This window comes from Falco peregrinus, chromosome 5 (genome assembly GCF_023634155.1).
Source record: "Falco peregrinus isolate bFalPer1 chromosome 5, bFalPer1.pri, whole genome shotgun sequence".
Lineage (NCBI taxonomy): Eukaryota > Metazoa > Chordata > Aves > Falconiformes > Falconidae > Falco > Falco peregrinus.
In genome coordinates, this window is record NC_073725.1 from 63,313,298 (window position 1) to 63,334,751 (window position 21,454).

The window sequence follows — 21,454 nt, forward strand, 5'->3', positions numbered from 1 at the left end:
CAAACTCTTCCGTAAATATCGTTGTCAAAGCTGTATACACCATATGTTTTACCTCAGGACAAAACCACTTCTGAATCAAACACAGAGGATTCAGGAGCCCACATGAGGAGGCCTGGCTAAGGCACCCATCCTGCAAGATCTCCAGGAGCCACAGCAAAGCTTTCCAGGGAAGACGCAAGGTCAGCTCTACAGCATCCCACCTGCTCACTCCTTGCAGCAGCACGGCGCAGGCATCACCCCAGGTTGCCCCATCCACGGCACAGCTCCCGCCCAGGAGTTGTGCTGGACCTGCTGTAGCTACAGCTTGGCCACCTCAAACTTACATGCACTGAAACACCCGCTGCTCCCCGTCCCGGGGAAGTGAAGGGGACAGGGACCAGCAAACTGGTCTGAAGTCCTCACAGACACGAGAGAGATGAAGTGAGCTGCCTCCTCCCAGTCCTCTGCAGAACAAGTGACAACTCTTCTGCTGCAGGACTCTTTTATTATGAAAAGATCTGTTAACAACAAACTTCGTCGATTATAAAACATGAGTGTTACATGCTGCACAGCCTGGAGGGCTGGGAAACTTCAGGGAACAAAACAAACCCCACATGAACCTCCACTGGAAGTGGAGCAGCTCGGACAGGTCCTGAGCCACACAGCCCCTTGCCGCAGTTATTCTGCACGTGCTGGATCTGACCATGGGTGCTCACAAATACTCACAGCCAGCTCTCCGGAGTGAGAGACCTCACTGCTCCCCACACAGCAGTTACACCAGCTGTTCTGCAGAAAGAAGCAGCTTCACAAAGGCATCTCCGTGCCAGAACAAGAGCATCGGTGGCCTGTTGAATGGCTATACCTCCCTAAGGGATGCTGTTGGCTCCGTGGGCATCTTCTTGCAAGTGGAGAGTGAGCCTGAATTTACCTTCTCTGGCACCAGCCCTTTTGCGCACATCTTCCTTGCTCTGAGTCCTGGCAGCCTAGGTTGAAGCTAACGTGGGCGTCTGTCCTGTTTCCATCGTCCCCCGTGGTCCCAAAAAGCTGTCTGCGAAGTGTTCCTCAACGGCCAGTCATAGTCCAAGAAAGGATAGCCAGGCTCCTTGGATGTGCCCCTCTCCTTCAGGCATGGTAGTATTTGTGGGCTTCTGGCAAAACACTGGTGAGCAGCACATCCCAACAAGGTGCCTCGACCCCAGAGCAATGGGATCGGCGCTGCTGGCAGAGGCAGATCTGCAGAGCCCGCGCCCGAGGCTGCCAGATGGACCTCCTCAGTCGGAGTCGCTTCCCTCCTGCTTTGCTGACCCGACAGCGGACGCCAGATCCTCCTCCTGCCCTTTCAACCGCTCTCCTGCAAGCAAGACGCAGCAGTGGCTTAGTGGTAAACCAGCAGTACTGGGGAGCCTACCCGGCGAAGAACCTGAACTGCAGCCCCCAAGCCCCCAGATCATCATTCCCCACTGCACAAGCCAAGCGTGCGTGTGGCCTCGGGGAAGCTACTTGGGACCAACAGGTTCACAGATCCTTCTGGGGTCTGCCAGTCCCTCCCTGGCCCAACAGCAAGGCATGGAGCTCCCAGCCAGGATGTGTAATCCATCTGGAACAAGTGGTGGCCCCATAAGCCATCCCTGCGGCACCAGAACTCACGTATCAATTCAGCGATGGCTCTCTGCGTCCTCTTCTCCAGCTTCTCCAGTTTCTTGGCTACATCTCGTTTCAAATCCCTGGAGGAGAGCAACAGTGTCAGAACAAATCCTCACCCCAGGCAGGTGGGAACACAGGGGCCTCGTTACGCCTTTCCCAGTGGAAGGGAGAGTCCTTCTCTCTCCTGTGAGCACCACAGAGCACTGTCTGTGTCTGTTACCAGGGCAGCTTATGGGCAAACCAACCTAATCCCCAGACCATCCCTCATCACTGAGGCCACCACAGTGACAAGCACCCCAAAAGGATCAGTGGGCTCAGTGTAAGCAGGAAAAGAGAAGACAGACCCTTGGCTTCCTTAACAGCAGGGCTGGGTTTCCCATTTCTAGCATTTTTAACTCAACCTGGACAACCTCGAGATGATGGTAACCCACCACTGATGACACCACCCCTTTCCCAGGAGCTTGCTGCAGGCACTCACCAGTCTGGCTTCCTTGGGGCCAGGTTTGCCAGATCCTAGGGAGGAAGAGGAGACACCCAGTGAGAGCTGCAGGCAAGGTTCCAGCCTGGGCACCAACAGATGCAGCCGGCACAGCGTGGCTCTGAATATACCTACCACCTCGTCGATGATGGGCTCCGGCTTGGCAGCCTCCAGCTGGTCCTTCACCTTGTCTTCCACTAGATGGGGGAATAGGATTAGCATCAGCGCAGGGCGCAGCGGCAGGACACCCAGGGGACAAGGCACAGGGAAACCCACCAGAGCTCTGGGCTCGGTTCACAAAAGCTTTTATAAAAGCACATTTGAACGTCTTTGCCTTAAGAGCACAGTACATACAAGCAGGTACACAAGTCCCACCACCACTCAAACCCTTTCAGTTTCACCACTCAAACCCTAAAAATCATCTGAAAACGATGCAAACCCAACATCCTTTAAACGCCACAAACAGCAGCAAGAAGTCTGCTGGGTTCCAGTCTTCTTTTCAGGGTATCAGCTGCTCCGCAGGTGTTTAAACTGGAATTTGACTCACTGTGACTCATTTACAAGGCCACCACCTGAGACACCTCGGAGGAATCAAGCTCCAGCTCAGACTTTACGTAAAAGTCTGCAGATACTGGGGATAACGGCAAAGCGAGTGTGGAAAACAGCCCTCCATCCTTCAACCTGGGCATCTGTGCAAGGAGGGAGTGCAAACACCCAGGAGCACATCCCTGAGGGGTGAATCCTGCTCCAGCAAACAATTGTGCCCATTAACATGAATCCACACCAAGTCCCAGCTCCTCTGTCCCCCTCCCTCCCCAGTCCTGGCACAAAATGCCCGAGGACAGACAAGTTGGTTACTCCAGACATGGGAACCCCAGCTGACGGGCACTGCAGCCCCAAAGAAGGGCTTGAGTTTTACTGAAAACAGTCAAAATTGCTGTTCCCAATTCCAAACCACACACCAGGCAAGAGTCAGGGGAAGTTTTAAACTTTTACAAAAGGATAAAGAAGGCGCAATGTCAGCATTCCTACCTACCAGATCTCTGCCGTGCTCCCAAAGGCAGTCCTTTTATTCAGGGCATTTTTAGAGAGACCTATTCCAGGAGGACTCAATATTTCAAGATCAAGGGAACTTCTACCCTTTGTCTCCCTCTCAAGAGATGCACGGAGGTTCAGTGCTAGGAAACAGCAGACTGAACGCCCTGGACTCATGACTAATATTTGTTTAAAGGTAATTCAAACAAAAAACAATCTGAATCCTCCAGCAAGAGCTCGGATCCTCTGAGCATCAGCCCTCTGGTTTGGGGCTGGACTCCGTGTGCTCAGACACACACCCCACTTGTGCAACACAGGGCGTGCAATCCCCGCAGGCAAGAGGACGATGAAGCAACGGGGGCCACAAGCATCACCCAGCAGCAGTGGGAGCTCCCACCACGGCTGCTCAGACAGGCCAGCACCCTCCAGGGCTGCAGACACTCATCTCCCAGGTCCTAAACACCTCACACCAGCAAGCTGCTACCAGAAGGCATCCCAGTGGATTTCCACCCTGGGCTGGAGCAAGCAGGGCCACAGAAGTCTCCAAGCCACCAGATTTTCAGAAAGGAAAGGTATAACCCACCCACTTCGCAGCACGCTGGCTGGATGCAATGTCCCGCACCATTTTATTTGTCTTCACAACCACAAGTGCTGCCTCATTCTCTCTGGGAACATCACTCGGGAGGGAAGCTTGCCAGCAGAAGGGGATAGGATGTCCTGTTAGAGTGAGGCTCATTACAGCAGCCAGTGAATCCCTGCAAAGGGCTTGGCATGATCTCCTTGTCTGCAAGCCTCCAGAACAGAGCAAAGCAGCAGGGGCTGCACCACAGGCACCAGCACCACCATTGGCAATGCTTCTGCTCTCATGCTCCCTCGTTTCACCTCCCACACTCCTGCTTGCACGCACCTGAGGCTGGTTTGGCCTGGGGCACCTTCCTCTTCTTCAGCTCCTCATCTTCAGGCTCATAGTTTCGCAGTTTGAGCTCCCTGGGGAAGAAAGGGAAGAACACAGAGCAGTGAGAGACGTCCGTCCTGCCCTGGACCATGTGCTCTCACTAGCAAGGGGCAAGGTCTGCGTCAGCAGCCGCTGGCAGCGGCCAGGGGCCAGCAGCAACCCACACAAGGCAGCAAAGGCAGGGTCAGCCGGGAGCTCAGCAGATAAAGGCAATGCCTGGGCAAGGCAAGCAGAGGCAGCTGGTAATGGACCAAGCTGTCCTGCAAAACTCTGACCTTCAGCCCAGCTCCCTTATAGGTCTCAACCCAGGGATAGACTCAGGACGGAAACACCAGAGAAGATCCACAACCAGGGAAAAAAATGATCCCATGGAAAGGACAGGGACTATTTAGGGTACAAGGTGGTTACCCAGTTACTAGAAATGCTTCTGGAAGTGCTACAAACAGGGGTGCAGGTCAGCCAAGCAGTGCAAATAAGGGGAGCAAATTCAGGTTCCTGAGCAAGCAGGCGATGCAACTGGCAGTGACAGGGACGATGATATCCCAACGACATCCAGAAGTCCACCCATCCTTCCACCTTCCTCCAGGAGAGCTCAAGAGTCAGCAGACAGCCCTCTCCCCCGTGCACACACCTCCCTGATATTTGGATGCTAATTCTCTCCTTCTTCAAGGCTGTTCTTTTTACACCTCTCCCAAACAATTTGGGCCTCAAACTTAGGGCCATTACACAACCTCAGTCACGTGCACCCCCAAGCTGACTGCTCACTGAGGGCAAACCCTGCCCACTTCAAGCAGAGGCATTTCCAAAACCAGAGCCCTGAAAATCAAGCTGGCAGGACCCCATCCCACCTCCAGCTGCTTACGCACACCTACAATGCGCTCTGCAGGCTGCTGGATCTATATAACAGTACACTAGCCCACAGGGCAAATTAAGTAGATTAAACTCATTTAACACTGTCGATGGGTTTAATTAGCTTAAATAGAAACTGAGACACTTTGCTGCCCAGCAATGCTGCTGCCCCAGCTGTCAGCAAAGCCCTCGGCAGTGGTAAGGACGCAAAGGAGGACACAGAGAGCCCTGACACGAATGCAGGGGAGGACACTTGTATCAGGCAGGAAAATCATCAGTTCGATATTACCAGTTTTCCTCCCAGCGGACAGCTGATACCGGGGGCCAATTCCCTGCCAGACTTTACTGATGGAGAACTACGTGAGATACAACCCAACCCAAGGGCTTACAGTCAAAGCAAAGAGAGGCAAAATAAAGGGTGTAGAAGCTACAGTCCAAAGAGAGGTGAGAAGAGAAAGGTCAGCAGTCAGATGGCCACATTTATCTGGAAAGCACAAAAAAACCAACCCTGGAGGTCCCTGGAGCACAGCAGGAAGGTCCTACCCTTCCCACACCATCCCATCCCCTCTCTGGCAGCTGAGTCCTCTTGCAAAGAGTCCGACCCACACCACAGCTGGTGCCATGGAGGTGGTGGGAGCACTTGGTTGGAGCTCAGCAAGATCAACAGAGAGAAATGCTACCAGCAGACGGGAAACCAGGACCCAGGCAGACTAGGAGACTCGCAAACGTTTCTCATGTAATCAAGCCCAGGTCCCCCAGCCCTTACATCAGTGCAACACCATGAAACAGGAACAACTTTCCCCAGCGCTGGGAGAAAGGATGCTTCACAGAAACACTGGAGAGATTAGCATGTAGTTACAATACCTCCCCAAGATAAGAGCACCTTCACCCCAAAAAGACAAGCTGCTGTGAGCGGTTTTATGTGTATTTTTACACACGCATGCCCTGAGAGAAGGGATTTATTAAATTAACCTGTACTGATCACCATCAATCCCCAGCCAGAAAGGCAGATCTTTTCAGGAAGGCCGAACTTGGAAGATCAACTTTTTTTTTTTTTTTTTGCAATGGAGATACCATCTTAAGGTACACAGAAATCACCGTTATTCCATGGTTTTATGGACATCTCCACTTAGCAGGATTTTCTTGCTAACCTGGGAGGCCAGGGGAGGATGAGGAGCAGCTAATTCATTCAGGAGGTAACAGGACATCAGGCTGTGATGTCTAACATCTGGCCACAGGCTGGCTCACGCTTGCTGGAGAGAATTTATCTGACAAAGTGGCAGACCCTGCAGAATGCAAACTTTCAATATCTCCCAGGCTTTCTGGTCTCCTTAGCTCACATTTACGATTTACTTGCAGCTGAAAGGGAACCAAACACAGACTCCCTAGGGTCAGATCACCTAAAACAAGAGAGCTATGAGCTAAGCAAGCTGTTTCTTTTGGTCCAGCAAGATGTTAACATTTCAACTCGACAAACAATATTTTAAAGTCATAGTTTTGCACATGCAACGGAAGCACAGCTGCTCAGCCACAGCCAAACCAGCACAGAGCCGAGAGATCATCTTTTTGCAGCAGAAGCTCCCAGATCCCACATTTCAAAGGGAACACACCCCAGAGGTCTGGTTCCTGCTACAACGGTGTCCAGCCCTTCAGTAAATTGCTGCAGGACTTCAGCACCACTTGGGGAACACACAAGGAAGAGGAACTGGAGTTTAAACCTGCTCCCTGACGCTCTTCCCACCCAGAAAGCCCACCTCAGCTTGCAAAGAAAAGCCTTGCAGCCCAGCACTGCTTGCTGGAGGTTTCTCCACAAGATTAAAAAAATAAAACCACAAGGCACAACTTGGCAGGTTCTGCCACAGATGGGACAAGCAGCGGCGCGGGTCTGGCAGAAGGGGAAGCAGCCAGTGTGCTGGGGTGAAGAGAAAGGCTGTGGGGCTGCGCCTGGTGCCAGTGCTTTCAGATCCTTATTAAACCCATGCACAATCGAAAGCACCAGGAGAAAACAAACAAAAATTGATCCCTTTAATTAACTGTGCAAGGTGAGAGCAGCTCTCACACCTGCCTCCCTGCTCAGTGTTCCCTGCAGCCACATCCTCGGGGGGCTTGGGGATTTCAGCATGTACCAGCCCCAGCAATGCCAGCCTCACCAGGAGCCAAAGACTTGTCTCCTCCTACTTCTATGCATGAGTACATCTGTGAAGGCAGAGGGATGAGGAACAGGGCGGTGCTACCTCAAGTAACTTAAAAGCAGGCACAGGTGAAAAATTATATCTATATTTAGAAGAAGTCGCTGGTCTTCCACAGAAACGGGTTAAATAAAGATCAGATGCAAGCGGTTCCTCTAAGTGCTGCATTCCAGAAAGACAGCCCAGTGCACAAGTGACAAATTATCCAAGTCGCCACGAAAACAAGAAAAAAAAAATAAACCCAGAGCTAACGACAGGCTCTCCGGCAGAATCGGATGTAGAAGTCAGGTTAGGGAGTGCAGGTCCCGGGGGCAGAGGGCACGTTACGGGGATGCACCGGCACTAACGTGAGTGCTCGTTGGAAAGGACTGAGCACCCAGACAAGAGCATGGTTTGAACCACTTGGCTTCAAGATGGGATCAAGCTTGTAGGTTTTATCAGCACCTCCTAAGTGATGGATGTGCCCAGCCCAGAAGACCCTTGAGCACCTTGTGCAGTGTTTCCCAGTCTGTATCAGCCTGACCAAGCCAGGCCTTATAGGGACGGAGGTGGTTACAGCCTTACAGCTGGCAGTGGGTGCGGGAAGCTCCTAGGATCGCACGAGGATTTGGGTAGCTGCTGCAGTTACCAAGGAAGGTGATGGACACAGCCTCCCAGCATGTCCTAAAAGCCCGTCAGAGGTGGCACATTCCCTGTTTTGGGTCCGGGATGCCTCAAAATCCACTTCCCACTCAGGCCCAGAGCTCCTCACTGAGGAAGGAGGAGAGACATCAGCTTTTCTTTGAAGCAGGTGGGTTGGAAATGGCATGGCATGCAGGGTATGTGCAGAATGCAAAGAGCTGTCTCGATGCAAAACACAGGACACTCAAAGCTGCCTGCGAGGCTGTTTTTTGCCTTACTCCTCCAGCCCCAAGGGCTTTATGAGGTAAACATTTCACTCAATTGATCAACGGGTCTTTCCAAGCCTTCTGGCGAACCACCCGAATGCTGATGTCCTTACATCACAGCAGCACAGGGAACGGGTTTGCCAAGAAACTCTGTAACAGCCATTTCTTCAGATGTCACAGCATCCTCGCTCCCGTAGTTATTGTCACAGAATGGTCACTTGGAGATGCAGCAACCACACTGCTTCAAAAGCACTTTCCTATTCTTACCTCTATGAGGACAAAGCTAGGGGGCAAGGAAAGTTGACAAGGACATCTCAGATCAGAGGTGGGTGTCCTCCATGGTTCTTCACCTCTTGGTCTTCACATTGCTCTGCTTAAATGTCTCTTGTGCTCCTCAGCATCAACTCTAGGTATCTGATGAAGCTAGGGAGAGGGGGGAAAGATGCTTCTTCTGCTGCATCATCAAAACAAGGTGGTTTCAAACACCCAGATCTCAGCTGACTATTTTTGAAATGCCACAGTAGAGCCTTTCCATTCTTCAGACACAGTTCAGGAAGTCCAGGGCATTTTCAACCCTATCTCTGCCATTCCAGGCAATTAATTTTCCGAAGCCCTGAAGAAATACCATCTGTTTTGAAATTTGCTGCCCTTTGACCCTCTCAAGCTGCTCCAGAGCCCCCATTTTCAGACCTTTTCATTTTTATGACAGCTATTCCAACTTGCTCGAAGCCAAAAGTCCTGGGCAACCATTTCCATATTGCCCTTTAAAGAGGAACCAGCACAAGTATGTCAATTTCTCTGCACCTCCAAAATTCACTTACTCCTGGGTGGTCCAGGAAGCCACATTCAAATGTGTAAAGAAATTACTGCTACAGAAGATACGAGGGAGGTCTCAGATCCTTAAAGGAGTGGTGGTTTGGTGGACCCTCCTCTGCTCCATCGTGTGCTCCATGAGGGCAAGAAGGTTTGAAGGAGCAGGGACAAGGCAGTCAGACAACCAAGAACAGCAAAGCAGGAGACTTCTGCAGCAAACCAGGAGGTCTGGGGACCAAGCTGGAGGGAGCCCATTCTGGCTCCGGCTGAGCTACCGAAGAACCTGACAGGAGTGGGGATGCTGGGGAACCTGCAGGGCCATGCGGTGAAGGTGTCCCCTGGGGCAGCCCTCAGCTGCTCTTCAGTGGCAGCAAAAACTTCTCCTCGAACTGCCTCTTCCCTTTTCTGTTTCCAGTTGCAAACCGCATAGCAGAAGTACTTTTCAAGCTTTTTCTACAGGTTCCCTAATGTTTTTGCCAGGAAAAATTCACTGTATAGTGAGTGTAACTGACAAGCTTACTCTCTTTCCTGCCATCTGCAGACCCCACAGAAAGAACCAGATTTAGAGCATCTGGGCAGAGATTTCAGGCTCGGACTCTTACAACATCTTTGCTCCCCTCAGTCCCCCTCCCACCGACCCGCTGCACTTCTCTGCAAAGTCATCCAGCACATACAGGGTGCTGCCTGATCACCCATGGGTGCCAAGGGAACTCTACAGCACCTCACCCTTCAGGAGCACTGCGAGACTATACAGCAGCCATCAATCCTAACACAGACTGAATTTCACAACCTCCTTTTTTCTGTGCACTTCACTTTCCTGACCAGCTCATCCCCTTGCAGACAGCTTTGACATCTGAGGGCACCACCTCCTGCTGCAGCCTTCCTGGAGGCTTCCCTACAGCTGGGCTGGCTCAAAAGCAAGGTCTGTGTATCTCCAGGCTGCCTCACTGCCCACACTGAACTTTCCAGCAACGAGGATACACACAGAGACAACCTGTGTCTGCTCTGACTCAGAAACTAACATAACTTTCACATCCCACACGCACACCGCGTTAGTCAAGGCTCTCCTCGCACGCTCTCTTGCAGGAGGAAAGGGACATCCCGAACACAGAGGTCCAGAGCTGTTGTTTGGTCAAGAGGACAAAGCTGTTGCCTTCATTCCTGGATTCCTCATCCAAGGCAGAAAAGGAGCAAGCAACAAGCAGAGGCAGAGACCCATCAGCACCCACCCTCCAAGGAAAAGAGCAATCTCTTTTCGCTGGGAGAGGGCTGCTCCTGCTCAAATAACTGAGCGTGTCAGAGCACATCCTCCTGCCTAAGCGCCTGCGAAAGGCACTCAAGGAATGCCAAAAAACCAAACGCCTCTATTAACACTACGATCCCCCAAAACCTGCCGAGGCAGCTGGTTTCTCAGGACATGCTTCTCGGGGGAGGCACGGGTGGGGAGACACGTACCCCCGGGTGTTGCAGGAGGAGGGCTGCAAGAGAAGCTCTTCAAATGCAGGCAGGTACCACGAGGTTGTCTGGCCTCCCACACTACTTCACCGGGCAGCTGAGTGCTTTCCAGGCAGACAGGAGCAACTTCAGCATCAGTAAATACAACCGGGACAAAACCCACACTCGCTCTGTGGCGTGGGACCCAGGCTGGTGACACAGCACCAGGAGCTGGCCGATGTGCAACCCTGACTCTGCCTGCATTGCGCAGCCATGCTCTGCACGCTGGCACAAGATCATACTTTGCTCTTACAGGGTTTCTCCGGCTTCTTCAGCTGGTGATGGGGCCAAAACAATCTGCCATCCTTGAGGCTCAAGCCAAAAAAGAAGCCCTGAAGGTACATTGGTAGCACATGGACATCCACAGGACCTCAACATCTCCCTAGCCAGCCTCAAAACAGTGCCAAGCATGGCTTTGCTGCAGCTCTGCAATTCGATAACCACATGCAGATTCGCTGTCTCAGCTCAGAGCCAGCAGGTCTGTGAGCAAAATGATGCTCTGGGTAAGCTCGGGGTTACGTACAGCCTTGCCCCCACACCACACCAAGAGCTCTCCCACAGGCAGGTCAGATGGAGGTCTAAGCACCCAAAAATCAATACCCAAGGTGCTGTGGTTTGGTTACAGCATGGAGGCCAGCAACAATTGCCAAAAGAGTGGATGGCTGGGAAGATGCTGGGAACTCCTAGCCAAGGGTTGGGTAGGAGGGACCAGGGTTTCACCTTTGGCTGCTCAGCCTTGCACCCTGCTGCTGGGAACAGGCAGAGGGACATCAGCCTGTCCAAGGCAAAGCCAGGATCACCAGGCACCTGCTGAACACATCCAACAGCCTCTGTTAGGAGGGTGCAGCCAGGTTTCGGACCAGCTGAAGCTCCATGGGGCTCTCCCTATGAAAATAGATCCCAGGTACCTCCTCCAGAGACAGGCACAGCTCTAACCAGAGGGAAGGTCCACAACATCCTCACAGCTCTGGAGGGGAGAAGGCAGAGCATCAGAATGGAGACAAGCATCTTCAAGATGGAGCCCAGATCCTGCCAGCTCCTAAATCTCCCCAGCCAGTACCCCACTGGCTATCAGCCAGGTGGATTCAGCCATCAAGACTCCTGTTCTCCCTTCTCCAGCACCAAGCAAAAGGTGCGCCACTGCACAGCCTTGCCCATGCCCAATTCCTCCCGCCATGGACCAAGCACTTCCCAATGGAGGAGGGGACACGCTCTCAGTGCCGGGAGAGGCGAGCTGGTGATGGAGTCTGACTGCTGGCCCAGTGTCCATCAGGACAAGCCACCAGTGATAACAGGTTCAGCTGTCCCCACAGATGTCGATCAAATAAATACACCATGTGTACCAAGCTCAGCCTACATGCAAACACTGCTGCCTCTCATATTTCATTACAGTTTTTTAATTCTTTTTATATTCTTTTTAAACTCTTCATTAAGCCCTCCATGCTTCAGGATGTACAGAAGCACATCCACATAGCAGTTATCCTTGCTACTGCCCTGGCTGTCCTGCCAAGCTAAAGCCAACACTGAACAGACACGCTGCTGTACTTTTTTGTGCAGAGATTAAAAGAAAAGTGGGTTTGACCTGCCCCATGACATTCTTCCCACAGTGAGGGGAGAGATCGGTTTCCCAACCCCTGCCTCCCCCAGCTCCTCCCAGAAATTCATCTCTGCAACCGGCACAGCACGGAGCTGTAATTTTAAAGGATGACTAAGTGTCGAAACACCAGCAGCTGATTAACAGCAGCCCACTGAAGCTTAATTTCTAGTTAAGTTGAAGATTTTTTTTTTCCCTCCCTATCCAAGCCCTACCTTGTATTTTTATTTATACTTTCAAGAGCCCTGAGGAGCTCCGCTTGCAGAACTGCAGCCCAGCTTTACATTTCAACTCCTCTCTGCTCCCTGAGAGGCAGCAATGCCAGCCCAAGTCAGCCACGGCTTTACACAGCACTCGATCTGCAGATTCCTGAGCCCCAAACCAAATGCTCTTCCCTGCAGGAATGGGGTGGAAGGGCCAAAGTCCACCCACACCCTGTTCCTTGCGAAGGTGGATTGCAGGCCGAAGGCGGATTGCAGGCTGCACCACAGTAGAAGGTGTTTCCTGGTCAGTGGGCTAAGGAGAACTGCTTAAATAATAACAGCAACGCAAGCTCTTCACAATTACAAATAAAAACTCCCCTGAGAGCTCAAATCAGGGATAGCCTGAGCTGAAATTGCTGCGAGTGTATCAGGGTTTCACGGAGGGCTTGGTCAGCACTTGTTCATGCAGTGTTAGCTTGCAATGTAACAGATAAAAACAAGGAAACAAAAAAAAAAAAAAAAAAGAAAGAAAAAAGAGGGGGCGGGGAGATCTGAGTCTATCAGAAAAATAAACAGGAAGCTGCCAAAAGGCGTGTCATCACAGAGGCAGCAAGAAAATATTAGTAAAGGCAATGCCTGGCAGTTCTGTCCCTCCTAGAGTATGAAGAACGGTCTTGGGTGCAGGCTGGCACAGCAGGTGCAGCTGCTGGGATGGAGGATGAACCAGCCTGCAACGAAAGCCCTGGGCTGCTGGTCACGTTTCAGGGCAGTCAGTACACCTAAACCCTGCATATAGGCCACAGGATTATTTATTTAACCACTAGATTTCCCCTGCCCACATCATGCTCTTGGTGGTTTTCAGCTTGAGAAGGCAGCACAGCTATTGAGGTGCTTGTTTAGGTGTGACTGGTTTGCAGGGAAAGCAGGTTTCAGTTACCAGGGCCCATCATTTCTGAAATTCAGACTAAACACAAGCAGATTATCTCATCTTACCTTTTGCCACCAGCCAACAGGGCATTAGTGCCCACCAGTTCCCTTTTTCAAAGGGCTGAGAAAGTTCAGCTACACTATTGGGAAATAAAAATCTAAGACGAAATCAAGTTAGCGGCTCACCAGTCCTCCAGATCCTGTTAAAAATGCACATCCAATTCCGGCAACAGAAAAAGGACATTCAAGAAGTAAAACAAGATCTAAGAATCATCTCAGCCAGATTTGTGATTCAAACATTTCCTGCAGACTGGATCTTGCTCTCATTTGCCTTGCAAAGTTACGCCTGGATCCCGACAAAACATGCTGTAGTTAGACAGGCAAAGAGCTACAGAATCCTGTGAGAAAATCCATCTGGAAAGCAAGTTTTTCACCCCAAAACCTGCCACCTCAAAGGCATCACCCCCACAAATTTCAAGAGAAGCTCTGTGCCCACATCTACAGAGAGTTTCATGCACCAGCACAAAGCTGGCTGGAGACAGGGGTTCCTACTCAGCACCTTTGCTCTTTGCATATAACCTCGGTGAATTTTCAAGGGCATCACCCACAGGCAGGGGAAGGCTTTTTGCTGAACCTACCACAAGACGAGAGCTCACAAACAAGCACTCATGGAAAAAGTGATTTAGCAACTTGACAGCAGTGATGCTGAAGACCTGGTAAGAAACCACATCACCTCTGATATGATCCAGGCTGCTCAGTAGTGGTTGAAAAGCAGCAATCCCCAGCCTGAAAGTCAGTCAGAGTAGAAAAAAGATGGGTTTTTTTCAGAGATTTAGTGGACCAATTCATAATTCCCGTCTGGGAGCAGCACTGCACCACTGCTAGCCCAACGATGCCAGGTCATCACATGGTAAAGAAAGCCCAGGCATGACACTCCTCATCAGCAGGCCACCGCATGCTGCATCAGCTCGCCACACAGCGTATCGAGTGGCAAGGCTGGAAAGCAAGAGGTGTTTATTCATTATTCATCATCATTTCCAAGATCTCTAGCTCCTGTTTCAGCTTCAGCCCAAACCTCGTGCCTCTTCCGGCACGAAATCCAGCCAAGGCACCTACAAACAAAGTTCAGCCTTGGTGGTGGTTCTCAAGAAGTGCTCCCAGCCCCAAACCCAGGCAGGCTGTTCTCAAGAAGGGATGCATTTTCTGCTGGGAGTTATTCCCAAGCAGCAGTGAGGATTTTGCTCTACTTTCTCGAACAGAGCACATGTGCTCATCTGCAGCACCTCCGATGCACACCTCCCACAGAGGAGGTTTCTAGCAGAAATGCAACGAGAAAAGGTCACGTCCCACATCTTCAAATCAAATTTTACCCCCTGTCGTCTCCAAAAGAGACCTGATGGTGTTTTTAGCGGCAGGAAACCAACTGCACAGTCAGCTGGTCCTGCCAGGAGCGACACCCTGCCTCAGTTAGTTGTGTGCTCACATTTTCTGGTGACAAGAGAGAACAGCGGTAGGCCACAGTTAAACAGCCACGTGTACCCTGCAGGCCTCCGTTCATGGGGAAAAAAAAACCCAAGAAAATCCACACTTCAAATGACATGCGTGCGGGGGACAGAGATGCAGCAATTCAAGGGAGCCTAAAGCAAGGCAGCCTAAATGCTCCCAGCGCCTCTGACGACACCACCTTCCCCTCGCCACCTCTAGGAACACTGCAAGTCAGCCCCAGGCTTTTCTTCTTTATTCCCCCATCTCAGATCACTTACACCATGAGATCAAATTCACACTAAAAAAAGGAATAAATTGCATGTTAGAAGCCAAGGAAAGATCCTAATTAGCAAACATGTGAGCGGCACCTGAACAATATGTACAAGAGAGACAAGTGGGAATAAATAAATAATTACTTGTGCTTGACAGTCTCTTCTTCATCATCTTCTCTGAGCTGCTTGTTCTCACGTTCACTGCTGTCCTTATTCTGAAAGAAAGAGAAGTTGTTTCTGTCAAGCCTCGGCCTCTCTGGAAATGACAGGGAGCAAACAGCAGCCCAGAAACCCTCCCCGAGGGCACTGGGCAACCAGCAAGGCGCGCTTTGAAATTATTCTTAAATTACGACACCTTTAAATTAAGCCTGTTTTCCTTTTTCTCCCTTTAGTATTCTGCTTGTACAGATAGCATGATAAACAAATGTAAGACCAGGCAAGGAAAATTTAATTTTCCTCTCGGAGGCAATCACGCCACTCAGCGCTGATATCCCCCTTATTACCAGTAACTGCATCAATTCAGAGAGTGAACAGCAAGCTGCAATCAATAACAGAGCTCAGAAACCTCATCCCATGTTCAAATTACCACCTCGCATTGAACAGCGGAGCAAAAGATCGGGGCACTGAGCAAAACAGAGGACAACCAGCAGCCAAGTACACCTTCACTGTGCCACTGTGGCAGGGACCTGAAGCTAAATCCCACGCTCCTGCATCCAGAAGAAAGGATGGATGTTACTGTGTTGGTTGAAGGGAACTACAGGCAGACAGAAGAGATGATAAAAGTTTAGGAAGTGAGCGAGCCCACGCTGGGCTGGCTCACGGCGCAGCAGATCACCTGCAGAAGTCCAGGGAGCACACATCGGAGCAGGCTTCGCACAGGTCCCTTTTATTTCTCCTAAGTAATCATTCTGGATGCTTTAACAGGTTGCAAAACAATATGGCAGGAATCAAACAGCAATCAGCACGACAAAGAGTCTAACTTCAGCTCCAGAATCACCATGCAGTAATAGAAATCAAATTTCTCTTTAACAGGGTGTTACGGTATTGTAGAGGCTCATTTTGCATCATCCAGACACTGGTACTAATAGCTTATTAGTCAAGTTACCACAATTATATTTATTACCCGAACAGGCACAGATATCAAACATTAACAATAACGAGCTGGAAAGGGTTTTGTTTGGTTCTCACACCAATTAACTAACTTAATTCAACCACTGAACAAAGTAGCTCTGCGGCAAACAGATCTGCCCATATTCTGCATATTTTGCAGAATATATTGTTATAGCAAGCACAGCGAATGAACAACTTCCTTGGAAGCTGTTGCTTTTCTGATTGAACACCCTCATCATCCTCCAAATAAAAAGCAAAACATGGCAGCCCTAGCAGATAGCAGATGAAATCTTTATTTCCTTGAGCATGGCCAGTTCCAGGAGGAGTGCTATCCAAGTTAACGGGTAATAAATACACAGCATTTGTAATATATGGCTACAACTCACATTGCCACAAACACGGGGCCCGCTGTCCAACACTCATCTACCTTTCAGCAGGAACAGCTCAAAGACCAGAGAAACAATTTTCAAGAAAAGTCCTTTCATTGCACCACAAAGGTTACCGGTCCTTTTCATGCAGTTCAAAGAGACGAAGCCCTTTAGGTCAGTCTGTTCAAAGTCTTTTTTTCAACCTGGAAGAGGTTCCCATCTTGCTTTGGAAAACTGCTTTGAAAAATTGATTATAACCAGAACATGACCAATATCACTTGCAGGTCAGAAATTACACTGATTAGTTACGTGCTGTATTAAAAACTTCGCTGGAGAGTTCAGACATCTAACAGCCAACGTCAGGATATTAAAATTATTTACCAGCTAAGCTTGTTCTTAACCTCTGAAAGGACAGAAAGGTCTTCCTAGTGAACAGCTTACTTACCACGTGCATCTTGACTATACGAACTTTAAAACTCTGTTCTGCGACCTGGGTTAAAAATTAGATTACGTGCAAACAGGGAAGAAAGCCAGGAAATGGCTCAGTTCTGGTTCAGGCTCATCAGTCACTGGAGTTGCTCAGGTTCAGCTCCTGATCAAAGGGCAAGAAAAAATGGTCCTGTCTTTTTAGAAAGAAAACGAAAATAATAAAAATCATCCCTAAATCCTATATTTAGTTCAGTTTTAAATCTCTGTTTGCAATTGTATTTTTATAAGTCCACAGTAACCTTGTGATACTTGCACAGCTATTTCTTGTTCAGTGAAGACCCTGAGCTTGGCTGGGTAGAGCACACGCAGCCCGCTGTCACTTTCTGGTGTGAACTTTGGGCTAGGTAATATTTAGACACCCTTCAATCCACATTATTTAAAGTTGTGGGAAGAACCTTCTTGGACTCTTAAGTCCTTTCTCATTCTTTTCATCTTTTCGTACTTTTAGCACACACACACAGAGTCTGCATTCCCCTCATTCTTGCTAGAATTTTATCCAGGAGGGTTACAAGCAGGTTCAGAAATCCTGAGGAGATATTTGGCAAAAATATTCGCATCAAGGCGTGGCTGTTTGTCCCAGTGCAAGCCTACACTCTTCGCAGCGCTGCAAATATTTCGTTTCCCCCGTGCACTGAAATAATTTAATATTGAAATCCTACCGCTCTTCTAGAGCTTGCCCAAAATTCCCAATTTCAATTTATTCCCCATTACCACCCAAATAATTTCTGAAGTCTTGGTGATATTTCTAGAAAAACTGAGCACACCACCAGCAAATGCAGCTGCGTACAAGTCCTGTAGTGCCTTCAACCTCAGGATTTCTTCTCCGCTACAGCTCTCCTCGTAGCATCCCGGCCAGCGTGGAGCAGGCGCGCTGCCCTTCGGCAACAAGAGAACGGGTGCAAGAGTCTCCCTGGGGATGTCCTGAGCTGGGAAGAATGAGATATGGTGCCTCTTGCAGTTCAGCAGAAGGGAACAGAGGCTAATAAGGATTGCAGCACAGTTCAAGGAGACTGCATAACTGCATGTAACCATTTCCAGCCTGTTTATCACTGACACGAAAGCCCTCTAAATTACGCTCCCTGCCATTATCTGCTGCTAATCAGGATCCACCAGCTACATCAGCATGCAAATGGAACCCAAACAAGTTCTGAAATGGATGTCTGAAGTCAGGCTTCCCCCCCTCCCAGCCCTCAGCAAGAGAAATTAATGCTGGTTCCCTGTTTGCAAAACGGTCTGTAAACAAGATTTCGGTTTCATGAGCAGAGTGACAAAAACCCCCAGCTATGGTGCAGAGACGACGCATGGTGAAGAAGCCAGAAACCTCCAGCAGCTCTGCAAAGAGACAGCTGGTCACCCATTTAAAAAAAAAAAAAAAAAAGGGGGGGGTGGTGGTTCTAAAGCAATTATTTGATGGATGAAGCAAAGAAGGATCGCTGCTCCGCTTCTGACTGCTGAGCTCTTTACTTGCATTTCCAGCCACACTGCACCTTCCCCCTGCACACGCTCCCTACGCACAGCTTACCACGAGGGCTTCCTGTGCTGCCTTCACGCGAGCTGAAAAAAGGCCAAGTTTTAAGATGACAGCAGCTTACTCTAGATGCTGCGTGGAGGGAGCCGTCACGGGTTTCTAAATATACATATAAATTGCAGCTGATTCAAAGCACTTCTCAATGGGTTTATGCTGGAGCAGGCAGCAAGCGGGGCGGGCAGCTGGCAGTGCCCAGCCAGCCAGGCTTTGGAGAAGATCCCTCCTCTGCCTTCTGCACTTCTTCACCCAAAATGCTGGGGTTTCCTGCTGTATAAGAAAGCTGAATTTTCAATTACTCCAGCAGAAAGAGACAATTGAAGTGTCTGCAGCCCTAGAGACTGACTGCACAACAGCAGCAGGAGATGGAAAGCCAAGGACTGATTCAGTGGTTGCAGCAGCTTGATCTGTATTTCCCCTCAGACAGGGACCGTTTCTCCTCCGTCAGCACCAAGGATGTACCCTGTTGCTTGGCACTGCCCGTAGCTTTGGCTAGCAATAGAAAAGTTTTAGCAAGCTTTCCCTACACCCCCTGCACTCTCCAGATAGTCACCCAGAGCATACCCTGAAATTATATTCAAAACTAACACCTTCGTCTGAGCAAACACAGCCAAGTTCTTAAGGGAATGCCTATCAGAAGTCCCTGGGGTACGAACAAAGAGCTGGGGCAGAGCTGAAACATCCTCACACGCAGGCACAGCATCATCTGCGGAAAGACTGTATGTGCACTCATCGACTTCAGTGCAAAGGCTGTCGGAGCAGCTTGCACTGCATCCATCCGCGCTATAAATTAACCAGCCTAAGATATGAAGCCTCCTTTTTTACAGTAACTTGATGAGCATAGCTGAGAGACAGTGGTACTCAAAGCCGTTAATAACTAGACGGAAAAGTAAAATAATAAAAAGGGAAAAAATAATGTCCCCTTGATACTCAGCTTACTGCAGAACCAGATGACTAACCGCCCTCGCAGAGCAACAAGGGTTTGCAACCAACGTCCCCTTCCTCCTGCGCACAGCCAGCAGTGCAGGCAACGGCTGCAGCAATGTGGGGCAGCTTCCCTCTCCAGCTACTCCTGCATGCGCAGGACCTGAAACCACACGCAAGATACAGAGCCTGAGGCGAGGATGCTGTGCCTCCTTGGGACAGAGGGCTGGAAAAGGCAGATCCCGTTACCGGAACCATTTATTGATACAGAGAGAGCCTCTCAAAGCAAGCGGCTTATCTTATAGCTCTGTGTTTTACTGCTGCCCCATCTCTCTCCTCTTCCTCCTCTGCCCATACTGGATTTATCTGGTCCCTCAGGACTTTGACACAGCAGCAATGTCTTGGGGTTCTACACTTTGCTCCAAATTTTTGTCTTAAGATCTGCCCCTTCATCGTCCCCTTCAAGTGTTTCTGTTCAACAGCTGTGTCACAACTTTCGTTTCTTAACTCAGGAGAGGAAGTATTCCGCCCCAAAGCAGTGTTTGCCCCGATTACCGGTTTGTCCTTCACGTGGTTTAATGCTTTTCCCTTTGCTTGCTGGTGCTCACTTCCCACAGGTGTGCAGCAGCAATTCAACTCTCACTACTTTTCAGTTCAAATTAGTTTTCTCGCATTTCAAACCTTAACGCCACAAAGGGAGCCAAAAATAAGCCTCTGCTGTTGCACTCTCGTTCTAGCGATTCCTCTTTTCAAGGCACCCTGTGGCGAGGTGTTTATTATTAGCTGTAAGTCATAAGATTGGAGACACACACACAAGTCTACATGGCTGTTCACCAACTGCCTGCAAACAAAGTCATTCCCATCCTTCAGTCTCTAGAAGGAGATGCTCCAAAGATAAACTCCCAACATTAAAAAGCTTACTGGCTTGTAGTCTCTTACCTATTCTAATTTGCAGACATCGCAACTGGCAAGCCTTGGCTTACAGCTACTGACATGAAGACTTCTGCTCTGCAGACTCCCACTCTTCACAAAGAGGTCTGAGCCAAAGAATCTAATCCACAGCATGCTCAAGGTGTAAATCCAAGAAGATTTGCATCAGGTTGTTCAAAGAAGGGTGTCAGCTGCCTCCCTGCAACACCCGCAAGGCCCATAATGAGCTTTACATGGGATCAGTTAATAGTTTGTGCTCCTAGCTGAACACACATGGGAACTCGGATGATGTCTGCAAGGTTCAGAACCTGCGTCCTGCAAAACTGGGATGTAAACCACATTATTCGGTCAGCGTTAACTGCATTGGTTTGTTTTCCTCCCAGCCAGCATCAGGCAGAGAGAATATATCCGACAGTTCAATATTCAGAGATAGACAGGGACAACTTGGTAAAAATATTTCCTAAGCATGGTCGAGCACTTGGGCGTAGCAGGAGGGCAGCGAGGAGGAAGGCTTCTGGGTTATTACTAGGGAGATGAGTCCATCTCCTCTCACCACCCACAACCCACAGTCCTGTCAGGCAGAAGTTTGATTTCCCTGCTGAAGAACAACTGGATTTTATTGAGCTCCCATTGCAAAATAGGAGGCTGCTCCAGCACTTTGGGGAAAGCACCAGGTTTCACGTTCTACCACTTCCCAGACTTCAGGCAGACTTATCACAAAGCAGGAGGTAAACCTTGATAATGAGCAGAGAGGAATGCGGTCGTGGAAGGCATTTCTATCAACTCTCCCAGTGTACAGCCAAACTTTGCATATGAAATTACAAAACATGAGACTCACTTTACCTGCAGGAAAGCAAACTCTCCTACCCGTCATATGCTTCCCTGCATGTGGAGCAGGTCTTGACTACCTGCGAGAAGCATCTGCTCCAGGGAATACAACGTTTTGAAGAACATGAAACTTTCCCCTGGGCTTCATCACATTTTAATGATTTATTTTTTTTTTTCTTGCTGGTAGGTGCCTACCCAGCTATTTGGTGCCTTCCACTATAATAACAAGGGAAGCAGCTCACTTTGCATCACATTCAAAGATTTAAGGCCAAAAGGGATGTTTAAATCACCTTGTCTGACTTTTAAAATGCCTCTGATCTGGAAAGTCTCAGCCAGTTATCCCTACGCTGTGGCAATCTGCATCTCAGTAAAGCATCTTTTCCAAGAAAAGGAAAAGGACACAACCTCATCCTGAAGACAAGAGGTGGAGGAGCTGCTCCTCTCTTTAGCAGCTTCGCCTAAAGCCCATATGACAC

General features: G+C 49.6%; 1 protein-coding gene across 3 annotated transcripts in view; it reads right to left on the reverse strand.

The window, feature by feature from the left end:
* Nucleotides 1-421: 421 nt before the first annotated feature.
* The window catches only part of CCDC12 (coiled-coil domain containing 12), a 42,038-nt gene continuing 21,005 nt past the window's right edge, over nucleotides 422-21,454 (reverse strand). The window contains exons 1-7 of one of the 3 annotated variants that reach the window (XM_005229565.4): nucleotides 16,728-16,994; nucleotides 14,949-15,019; nucleotides 4,044-4,123; nucleotides 2,237-2,298; nucleotides 2,102-2,136; nucleotides 1,627-1,703; nucleotides 422-1,330 (exon numbers count right to left, since the gene is read on the reverse strand). In XM_005229565.4, the coding sequence (XP_005229622.1) occupies nucleotides 1,251-1,330; nucleotides 1,627-1,703; nucleotides 2,102-2,136; nucleotides 2,237-2,298; nucleotides 4,044-4,123; nucleotides 14,949-15,019; nucleotides 16,728-16,736 (414 nt within the window). In that variant the 5' untranslated portion in view covers nucleotides 16,737-16,994 and the 3' untranslated portion in view covers nucleotides 422-1,250. Of the gene's footprint in view, nucleotides 1,331-1,626; nucleotides 1,704-2,101; nucleotides 2,137-2,236; nucleotides 2,299-4,043; nucleotides 4,124-14,948; nucleotides 15,020-16,727; nucleotides 16,995-21,454 lie in introns of those variants that run through there. The other 2 variants (XM_055804688.1, XM_055804687.1) reach the window with 2 other exon arrangements.